The 10,647-nt window shown below is 45.1% G+C and overlaps 1 protein-coding gene across 26 annotated transcripts in view; it reads right to left on the bottom strand.

The window, feature by feature from the left end:
- Positions 1–10,647, bottom strand: part of KLC1 (kinesin light chain 1) — a 64,186-nt gene that overhangs the window by 3,726 nt on the left and 49,813 nt on the right. For 6 of the 26 annotated variants that reach the window (XM_014854455.3, XM_070514408.1, XM_070514406.1 and 3 more), the window contains one exon: positions 8,697–8,827. The exons of 4 other annotated variants lie outside the window; for them this stretch is intronic. In XM_014854455.3, the coding sequence (XP_014709941.1) occupies positions 8,697–8,827 (131 nt within the window). Of the gene's footprint in view, positions 1–164; positions 3,425–4,587; positions 4,655–8,696; positions 8,828–9,549; positions 10,284–10,647 lie in introns of those variants that run through there. 16 more of the 26 variants (XM_014854452.3, XM_014854453.3, XM_044774386.2 and 13 more) reach the window with 7 other exon arrangements.

The following is a 10,647-nucleotide window of genomic DNA, read 5'->3' as shown; positions in this document are numbered from 1 at the left end:
GGTACAGTTTTCTAGGGCAGAATGGCCCATTTATAACTTTCATCATATTTTCAAAGTAGTCTGACCCCTTACGGTTAAGAATGGCTGGTGTAAAACAGGAAAAAGATCTTTTAGGGTTGGAGTTTTACAAAAGAGCCTTTCTGCAAAATGTGCAGGGACTTGACAACAGGAAATAAAACACTTTATTTTTGTAACATAAACATTTCACATAATTTCCTAGGCAACTCACACTGACAATGAGAAAGGAAAACAACAGTTCCAGGACAGAACATACACTTAAAGGATGACTCACACTCCGGCAAGTGGAGCCCAGCACCAGCACTCAGCCCTGGGCGGCCCACATGCCCGCTGGGCTGCCCCCAAGGCCGAGGACACGTTTGCAGGAAGGCTTCCTCTTGGTGTCTCAGAACACCCACAATTCCCCCGGGTGTGTGGCGCAGGGGCGGTGATGGGTGTGCAGGCCCAGCTCCCTGAGGAGCACCCAACAGCAGCCTGCCGTCCTGGGGCTTCTAGGTGCACACTCCCCTCCATGACATGCTCTCTGGGCTCGTCAGACAGTCCTCACAGACCCATGATCCCCCAGGGTGAGTTCCACACCATGGTATAAACCACTCTGATTCCCCATAGTGTTGGGGAACTAATTCACAGCAGAGGACGTGGGTGTGTATGGACCTGCCCAGAGGCACCTCCCCGAGGATGTCGGCAATGCTGTCTGCCCTGCCAAGACTTGCTCCACTGACGTGGGCACACCTTTGGTCAGGGCTATCACGGGCCCTCCTAGAGTTCAGAAATCTGACAATCGTAGAGTACAGTGCTCAAAAATAAGGGCAAACATACACTTATCAGAGGTTAGCCTCACGCACACAACATGCCTTCCAAGAACATTCTCTAAAGTTGACAGTGAAAGATGTTTCATAAATTATAAACTACATATCCTTAGCAATATTTATATAATCTTACTATAAACACTGAATTTCTAATTACATGATATTTCTAGCAGCTTTCTGACCAAACAAATGATAGGGTTTTTTTTAAATTACAGAAAATAACTCTCTGGATCCCCCAACGTTGTGAACACAAAGACCCAGTGCTGCAGGCCCCGGCTCTCCCACACCCTCTGCCCTCAGACAGGCCCCCTGTTCAACCACGTGCAGAGGCGGGCCCTGCAGATACCTGTCGGCTCTCGTCCACTTCCTGTCTGTCCTCTGGCCAGGAGCACGCTACTTGATAGAAACTGTAGAAATGGGTGCTGGCTCCCCTAAGGTCCGCTCCCCAGGAAAGGAAAATATTGAGGAGGAGGGACGGCAGACCCACTGCTCTTCTCTCCAGGAAGGTTAAAATTCAGACAACCAGGCTTGGAGGAGGTTACAACCTGCCTCCTTTCTGTTTTGATCCAAGTTCGAAAGTCAGAAATTGCAGATGCCCGAGTAGCATCCCCTCTGCAACAGGAAGGTTTTAGCACCTGGCTTCCTGGAGGCCCGGTGGATTCTCTTACCCCATCACTGCTTCCACACAGCCCTGCAAAGGCGACCACGGCCCCCAGGGGGGCTGGGGCTGGCAGGCTCGAAGCCTGCACAAGTGCAACAGAAGCTTCTGCAAAGATGGCCCATTTCCACCAATCAGGAACTTTAGATTCTATTCTCAGCTCCATGTTGATTCTTTCTAAACGCCCCTTCTTTTTCAAGAGAGAACTATCCACTAAGGGAAACTGAGTGGGTTTCCAACGTGCCGGCGTGTGGCTGGGGAGAAGAAAACTTTACCTGGAGTGCAAGGAGGAGAGGGACAGTGCCTTGGTCCCTGTCCCCTGGCGATAATGTGGCACAGGCACAGCAAACTGCATCCAGGCAACACCACGTGTTGCCCCATGGCACCCAAAGTGTGAACTTCAAAGAGCCAGTGTCCACAAAAGGACATGGCTTTGCTCTCTTCTTTCTTTTTTGGTGGTGTCTCACAACCCATCGGGTTTTTTGAACACTTCTAGATAGCATTTAGAAAATAAGTTCCTGATCCATCAGAAACTGCAAAACCTAAACAGAGTCAGGAGCCCAGGAAAGGAGCACAGCCAAAGGAGACCGTGTCAGCCCCGCCGGCACCTTCAATGCAGGACCCACACACACTAGAGAGCCCCTGTCCCTGGGAGGAGACCAGCACACTGCCTCAAACACAAGCAATCTATGCCATGAGGTAATTTCTTATCAAATGACAGAAAACCTTTAAAGAAAGTGCACAGCCTAGCCTCGCTGTACCAAAACCCCGGTGCTGCTACCTCCAGCCCTCAGCCCTGAAGCCATGCTGGCCTGAGGACACATGCCTGCCTGACGGAGACGCTCCCAGTGAGCCCTCAGTGCGCAGGTCCCCCAGCCCAGTGCATTCACGAGGAAAAGGTGGCTGGGAGCAAACAAAAACAAGTGCTTTGCTGTGACACCACCTATGTCATTACATTAAACTAAATTAAAATCAAAACCTGACAGCAGTTCACGAGAATGCTCAGTGTTTCCAATCCTCTTTGAATCTAAAGGCCGAGTCTTCATATTCCGGCTCATCGGCAGGGACCTGCCCCTCTGCACAGCTGTCGTCATCTGCAGTTACGGACACCTTGTCATTTGTTTAGTATTTCCTGACCCTACCGGTTACTCTTACAGATTCCCCTTAAGGAATAATGCCTTAGGGTTGATTTGAAAATGTTCCTGTCAAAGTCTACTCTGTGTTACTTAACCGTACAAAGAGAAGCTTAGTGTACAGGGGCCCGAAGAGAGGAAGAGGGGTGGGCGTGGGAGCCCAGGCGTGTGCAGCAGAACGAGAGGCAGGGGTCCCACACCACAGGCACTGGGACTCGAGAACCAGAGCCCCAGAGGGAAGCAGGCCTCCCGGCAAGTTACTCATTTCTCCCATTTCTTATCAGACACTTTCCTCTAAATTCCAGGCATTACTGCCACGGATCATTAGATGCTTATTCTAAAAGGATGTAGGTTAAGGTTCCATACTCTTAATTTACAGCCTTAATACACTATTAAAATTTAAAACAGATTTTGGTGTCGTGGCAGATAAGTTCAAGTGTCCATGAGCAGTGCCGATTCTGAACATGCTGAAGCCGGCTGCTGGTGCCAAGTCTGCCTCCCCAGGCCGCCGCGCTGGGCCAGGTCTCACGTTCACGCTTCGGCAGCTCTCGGTCACTAGGACTGCAGACTGCTGAACGGAATTCGGGGCAACCTCCAGGGGTCAGTGGAGGTCACTATCTAGAAAAGGAAGCGACCCCGGTGGGGGGCCTTCCGTGTGGAGTGAGGAGGGGCTTGGCAAAGCTTTGAGGGTCTCAGGGCTTCGTTAGTCTCGGGGATTTTATCTAGCTCTGCCTTGACCCTCAGTGGGCCAGGTCAGTGTGGCTGGCACTCAGAGCTCTCGAGTCTGCCAGACAATTATTTCGTTCCTGCATGAAAAAATAAACGGAAAAATTATACTTAACCAGTACTTCAAATGACCCCAGCTTCACGTGGTCTTAGCTCTACCAGTAACAGCCGCACGACTCTCAGTCAATGCACCAGAGTCCTGATGCTCACACATGCAGGTGCAAACACCAAGAACCGGGAGTGAGAGAACTGTCAGCTCAGGCCTTTTAAAACAAAAGTCCCTGCTTTTACTCTCATAACCAGGAGGGCTTAAAGCAAACTAACCAAAATCCTGCCAGCATCTTGTAGCTTCTAACTAGAGGCCTGGTGACAAGCACCCAGGGAACAGTCAGCTCCCAGGGTGCTACGGGTGAGGTCAGCATCCCTGCCAGGCCCGTTACTGTCAGTGTACATCAAACACTTTCTCACTTGGACTGGGTCACTGCACCAGCCACTGACTCAACAGGTGCAGTGAGCAGGAAGTGAGAAGTCTGGACACCGGCAGAGCAGCAGTGACTGCTAAGTCACAGGTTTCTCTCCACCTAAGTTCAAGCTCCCTGGTCTGCTGGGCACACTTGAGAAACAGGGCCAGGTGCTGGGGTCCAGGAGCCTGGCCGCACTGACAGTTATACCAGACATGGAAAAGAAATGGCAAATAAAAAGGCCATTTTTGATAGAGAATAGGATGCCCACAGTTTTGAATGCAAAAGTAACATGTTCCTGACTTGGACAGCTGACAAAGTGCTAAACATCTTAGTATCAAAGTGACAGTGTGTCACTTATGTTAGTAACGTTTTGAATAGTTTTAAAACACTGAACAGCTTAACTAAACAATGAATTACTTATAAACTTAGAGACTAAAATCATACACGTTAATACACTTATTAATTTAATATAAATTAAGTGGCCAAGTTTTCCTATTACTTTATCAGAATTAATTTTTAATTAGGTCAATTAAACTATTTTTAAAGATAATTAATTAATATACTGAGCATGTCCACAATGTGAACATTCCTATAATTCACATAATCGAGTTAATGCAGAATATGAAAATATCAGGGTGCCTATTCGTCTAAGAATCAGAAATACGTCCATGTTCACCAAAAGACTACTGAAACAGCAGTGGTGCCGAGCATGGCGTGCGGCCAGCCCGGCTACCCTGGTCAAGGTGGTCAAGGACGTTAAGCAGGGCAGAGCTCCTTACTTGGAAATGGTCTTCAGCTGCCTTGCCACCCACGTTAAGGACATTCAGAGAAGAGGCACGCTTCATGCTGCAACCCGGACAGTGCACATGCAAGGACAAACCATCAACACATTGGTCAACCAGGAGGAGGAGACACAGCTGAGCCACCCCTCAAAGGCCTCTGTTACTTCTGGAGGGGGTCCCTGGAACCATCCCTAAGGGAGAAGGGGCCTTTCTCTCGCTCGGACCGGGATGCCCACCCAATTCTGAACAGACATGTCCCAGGTCTAACTGTACTCAGCGCCAGGTAGAATGAAAGGGCAGCTTCTCTGTGTCTTTCTAGGCAAAATGTTTGCGTTAAAAGTACCACACGTAATCTCCAAGTGTCAGTCTACTTTCACTTTTTAAAACCTGGCTCACATAGGAGCCGAGAGGCTCTGCCGATGCAACCCTGATTCAGCAGGTGAGTCCACAGCGCCCTGTCAGGTGAGTCTCGGGCAGGGGACCTCAAGGATCCACGTAAAACCATCACCCTCAGTGAGCATGTCAGAAAGAGACACTTGAAGCTCACTGTGAAGATCAGATACATAGGGCTGGCCCGGTGCCGCAGCCCGGGGTTTGCCAGTTCGGATCCCAGGTGCGGATATGGCACTGCTTGGAAAGCCATGCTGTGGCAGGCATCCCTTGTATAAAGGAGAGGAAGATGGGCATGGATGTTAGCTCAGGGCCAGTCTTCCTCAGCAAAAAAGAGGAGGATTGGTGGTGGATGTTAGTTCAGGGCTAATCTTCCTCAAAAAAAAAAAAAGAAAGATCAGATACATAAATATATTCTGTATTTTATGTATTTTTCTATATTAAAAGTAGGGAAAAACAAAATTTTTATCAGTAAAATAAACTCTGAAGCCAGTATTTCTCTGCTTATAAACCAAAATTTAAAACAAATTTCATGGCTTTACATAAAGGAATACAGTGATTTTTACATACATTTACCTTTTCTCCCATTTGACACTTTTAAAATACTTTCTAAAATATCCTACAAATTTCCTTATAACCTAAAGTTAAATTATGGCTATCATAAAATTACTACACTTGCTTACCACCACCACAGATGCCCTCAAACAGAAAGTCACCTTAGCTTTTAAAGCTAAAATAACTGATGCTAAGGGTTATTTTCAAATGTGTGCAAGGATCCGTAATTCTGACTGTGAACTAGCTATGACACAAACAGAGAACACTATCGTGCACTCTGTGAGCTGGGGGCACGGCTGTGAGGCTGAAGCACACGTCTGAGGGGTGAGCACAGGCAGACACACACACAGGAACGCTCCAGAACAGGGAGTGAAGGCCAAGGTCACGGCCCACGTTTCCGCCAGCACCATGAGCACAGCTCCTGGCAAACGACAAACGCTAAGTTCTCAGTAAGTAAACTACAGCAAAAGCAAAGACCTTCATTTACTTATCCTTAAGTAAAACTCACTCCCAAAATGTCCCAATCAGGACAAAGCAAAAACATCCCAGTGAATTCCACACAAGTGTCGCTGGAGTTCTCAGTCAGCTTTACTCTACCTAGAACTACTCAAGAACAAACGATAAAATCAAACCAAATCACACATAAATTATATTCTGGCATATTTAATTATTCTATTATTTAGCTGGCCAATTAACTTTTTCTAAGAAAGCTATACAACCTTTTCCCTCAAACTCCCTTTTCATTACAAGAGGAAAGTGAAAACAACGACTCCTGTCAACGACTCTTCGCTGACTCTCCCGAACTGCGCCCAAAGTGTTCACGTAAACCTGTGGTGCTCACAGCATTAGTGTGGAAGCTCAGTGGAGTCACTCTTCAACGGAGAGCTGCCAACACGGCTCCTGGACTCCTAGGTCAGTGATCCTCGAAACACAATCCCAGGCCAGGAGCACTGGCCCTACCTGGGAACTTGCCAGGAAGGCAAATTTGGGCAGCCCCTCAGACCCACTGTGTCATACAGCGAGGGGCAGAGCCTAGCAGTCTGTACAGTTCTACAAACGCTCCACGAGATGCTGATGCACGCTTAAGTCTGAGAACCACCGGTCCAGTTAATAAAATCTGTTACTCTTACCTGGAAAGATTATTCCATTTTATGTACTTCATGGGATGAAATCTCTAAAGTCATTTAGTTTTTCAAAAAGTTCAGTCAGGCATCATCTTAAATAATATTACACATGAAAAATGTTAGTACATGCAAGTGTAAAGGTCTATTTTACACCAGGTCAGGCTGGCAAAGTGTTTTCAGTACTGTGAATATTTACCATGTTGGGGAGTGTTTGCACACTGTTCGATCACAGTGAAGAAAGAACAAATGGAAGAAAGAGAATGAAAAATTCTGAACTCTGCCACATGGGAAGGAAGGTCCGCGTCATAGGACTTAGTCCGAGAATTGGACTTTGCGTTTAAAAAGCTTCACAACATCCAGAACCTCCAATGACCAGTGCGTTTACCCTGGAGGAACTAATAGCTGCCTGTGCAGAGCACAGTGACGTACAGATCACTTCTACTCATCAGCTCCATCAAAGGAACGGAAACTAAGTGGTCGCACGACAATCTGTTCAGATTCTTGTAACACTGTAAGAAAAAATGTTTAACCTTTCAAAATTAAGAGAGACAGACAATAATCTATCATTTTAGTTCTGGAAATCTGTAAATATTCGAAAACAAGAGCCCTTTACTCCAAAGGCAATTTAGAATCTGCTTCCCCAAATAAGTGTTCATTTGTCTCATCATGGGCACTTTGGTGCTAGCCAGAGAGCAGGACAGCAATCTGCTGCTAAGCCCCACATACTTCCAGAAGCCTAGACTGGCTTCAAACACTGGATCTTCCAGGTGGTTTTCACAACAAACATCTACGGAGCTCCTAAAACTCCCTACAGAGAAACGGGCTTGTAAATATTTCACAGAAGCAAAGCAACAGCCACCTAGAAAAATCGAATCACGCCTCTTGTCTCAAAAGCCATCAAGAAACATGTTTATCCACAAGCAGAGAGAGATCTAGGGGGCACAGAGCTAAGAGCAGACCTGGGCCTCTGCTCCCCAGCTGAGGGGCTGATCCTGGAGCGGGGCCTGGATCACAGCAGGAATCGCAGAGTTAGACTGTTACTGACAGCGAGAGGAACAAGACCGGACATACCTTAAAATAGCAAAGGAGACAACTGAAAAGACTTAGAACTTTAATACTTCCAATATGTGGTCCAAAGGAACTTGGCCTCACACTGCTGAGACGTCAGAATTGTTACCCACAGAACTTAAAGTGGGATCACTCGTAAAACACGGTTTTACTAAGAGTCAATCTTTAAAGAGTAGGAAGCATTTAGGAAGTTGAGTTTCACAGAACAGCTGACAAAACAATGCTTCTGTGAGAAATGCATCCAAAAACAGGTGGCTGTTTACATCAGAAATAACCCAGATACCGGGGCAATTTGTTAACACTCTAACAGAGAAGTACAAAGAACCATGCCTCTGATACACCTTATAAACAAAGAATATCTCAGAACCAAATTTCTTTGACAATGTAAATGTTATCGCTCAAAAGACTCTAAGATGCACAACTGAAACTTTTTTTAAATACATAAAAAACCTAAGTTTTTTTAACTCTCCTGAAGAAACTCCTTAAACTCTCGAAATTGTGATCCTTCTATTTAAAAACCATTTTCCTCCCTATACTAATACTTACAAATTTAATGGTAGCTAGCATTTGATTTTAAAAGATTAAAAGCAATTCTAAAGGATCTAAACTGATGCTAATTTACGAATTAAATGTACATCTAGAGTAAATAAGTTAATATGCTCACTCTTTTAATCTCATATCCCCACTTCTCACTGCTAAGGCTTTCTTTGAACATGTAACAAAACCAAGGAATTCCATAAATTTCTTTTAAAGGCATCAGCCCTTTTAGCCTCTAAAAACAGGAAGTTTCACAATTATTTCTCAACCTATCCTGGGGAAAGAAAGATTGAAACTACTAAACTTCTCCATTGCTAGAGTGAGGGAAATGAGCTGGAATGCTTCCTGAAGCCTGCGGGTGAGGACGCTGTGCTCGAAGAGAACGGCCGTGGGTGGCGTGGCAGGACGGGCGGCAGGGCTGGAGATAATTACCCAGGGTTCTTGGGCTCACTCTCTCGTGCACTTCCTCCCTTCAGCTTCCTAACCAGCTTCTCACTGCTGCGTCTAATTGAAGCCCGGAGTTTGCTAAAGGAACCACTGCGTTTTAAAGATCCAGTGCCATCCTGAAAAAAACGTGAACAAACGTGAAGGTGCAGATGGTTCTCCCCCCAACCCCTCAAGAGGCAAAGCTGAATGAAAACAAGAATTTACATCACAAGTGACCTGCTTGTCTGTGATTTGCTGGTGATATGATTCCTACAGAAATTACCAATTTGCCATTTATGTAAACACACTTTAAACAGAAATCTACCCATTTTAAATTTCATTACAGATAATCCAATGATCATGAAAACCTCTGAACATGAAGCTCATTCAAACAAAAGCTATAATATCCCCAAAGGAAAATGAATTATATTGCTGTTTTGAAACAGACGATAACACACACAAAAAGTCTTAAGAAAATTAAGGCAGCATGTCTAGGACTGTCACCAAAGTCAGACCCACGTTCAGTGAGCACAGAAGCGTCTGGTCCATGTAACCATATGGGCCCTGAACATTCAGATCTGACAGGCAACTTCCTTTTAACAACTTCATCTAAATGCAATACTTAGACGTACTGTTTCTTTAGTAAATTTTAAAGAACGGTTTTATTAATGTTGATTATAGATGTGCTTGGAAAATTAAACAAAATGCTCATTCTATACAAATAACTAAAAACTCTCACACACCTTGTAGAAAGCAAATAAAAAAGTACCCAGCTTTCATCATCATTGATTCAGACATTAATAAGTGAAACATTTGGCAGTATCTGGATATGAAAATCAAAAACACAGAGTGAAAAAAATGTGTATACAGCAACTTTTATTCTCAGAATGAATCACTTAGTAAGATTAACACTAGCCCTGTTCCTTCTAGAAGCTATGCAATGCTGCATTCCATGGAAAGAGTGAGAAGTTCTACTAAGCAGACAGACACCAAGACACAGGTCAGTTGGAGTGAGTTTATTAGAAGTTAGAAAGACACAAATACACAAATCACTGAACACTTAAGATTAGTAGAGAAAAGCAGAATTGCCAAAATTTCACACAAAGACTACACAGCAAATGCTACTTGAGTGTGATCCTAAGAGGAGAGCCCGGAGCCCAGGGTGGCCTCACCAGGTCTCTGAGTACAATGGGAGCAGCACATGCCCTACTTTTACAGCCTACCTAGTATCAACAGCACCGTCATGCCACTGCAATAACACCTGTGGGGTATTTTTAACTACCTTTTATCAAAGTGAACAGCTAATCGCTCTTAATTTTTAAACTCATGTATTACACAGTAAATGGTTTTTATTAATACAGTTTATATTACTAAGTACATATCTGGCAAAGCTACATGTATACAGAGATAAGGAACCCCCCAAAAGGACAGCAGCACCAAAAGGAACGGCCAGTCACAGAGAGGCGTAGCTCTGACAGTAATCCTAGGGGACTGAAACACAGCAGTCAGCACTGGAGAGAGAAGCAAAGCTGGAGGAGGCGCCGCCCGCCATGCAGGAGACAGTGTGAGCGTCACACAAGGCAGCTAGGCCTGCTAGACAGAAACGGAGAGAGAGCCCAGATGAGACCACTGTGAGAAAAGGGCCCATTTCCCACTTAGCACAGCCTGGCTTACAGTATTTCTAGGTCACAACATCTTAGCAGCATTTTCATCGCTTTAGTATTGGGGATTACCTTCTGCCTGTTTCTATCAGCCCAGTATAGAACAGGTACTGGACCTTATGTTGTCTTTCACATAATCTAGACTAGTGATGCCTAACCATCATCAAAATAAAATTCAACATTTTCAGGGCATGGATTAGCACTGTGCTAGAAACCTCCTTGATACTTACTAGAAAAAGGTTTTCAAGTAATCACATATAAAGGAGATTCCACAATGAAAAACGTCGATAGTGACC

Source organism: Equus asinus, chromosome 7 (assembly GCF_041296235.1).
Source record: "Equus asinus isolate D_3611 breed Donkey chromosome 7, EquAss-T2T_v2, whole genome shotgun sequence".
NCBI classification, from domain to species: domain Eukaryota; kingdom Metazoa; phylum Chordata; class Mammalia; order Perissodactyla; family Equidae; genus Equus; species Equus asinus.
This window is presented reverse-complemented; position numbering and strand designations above follow the sequence as displayed.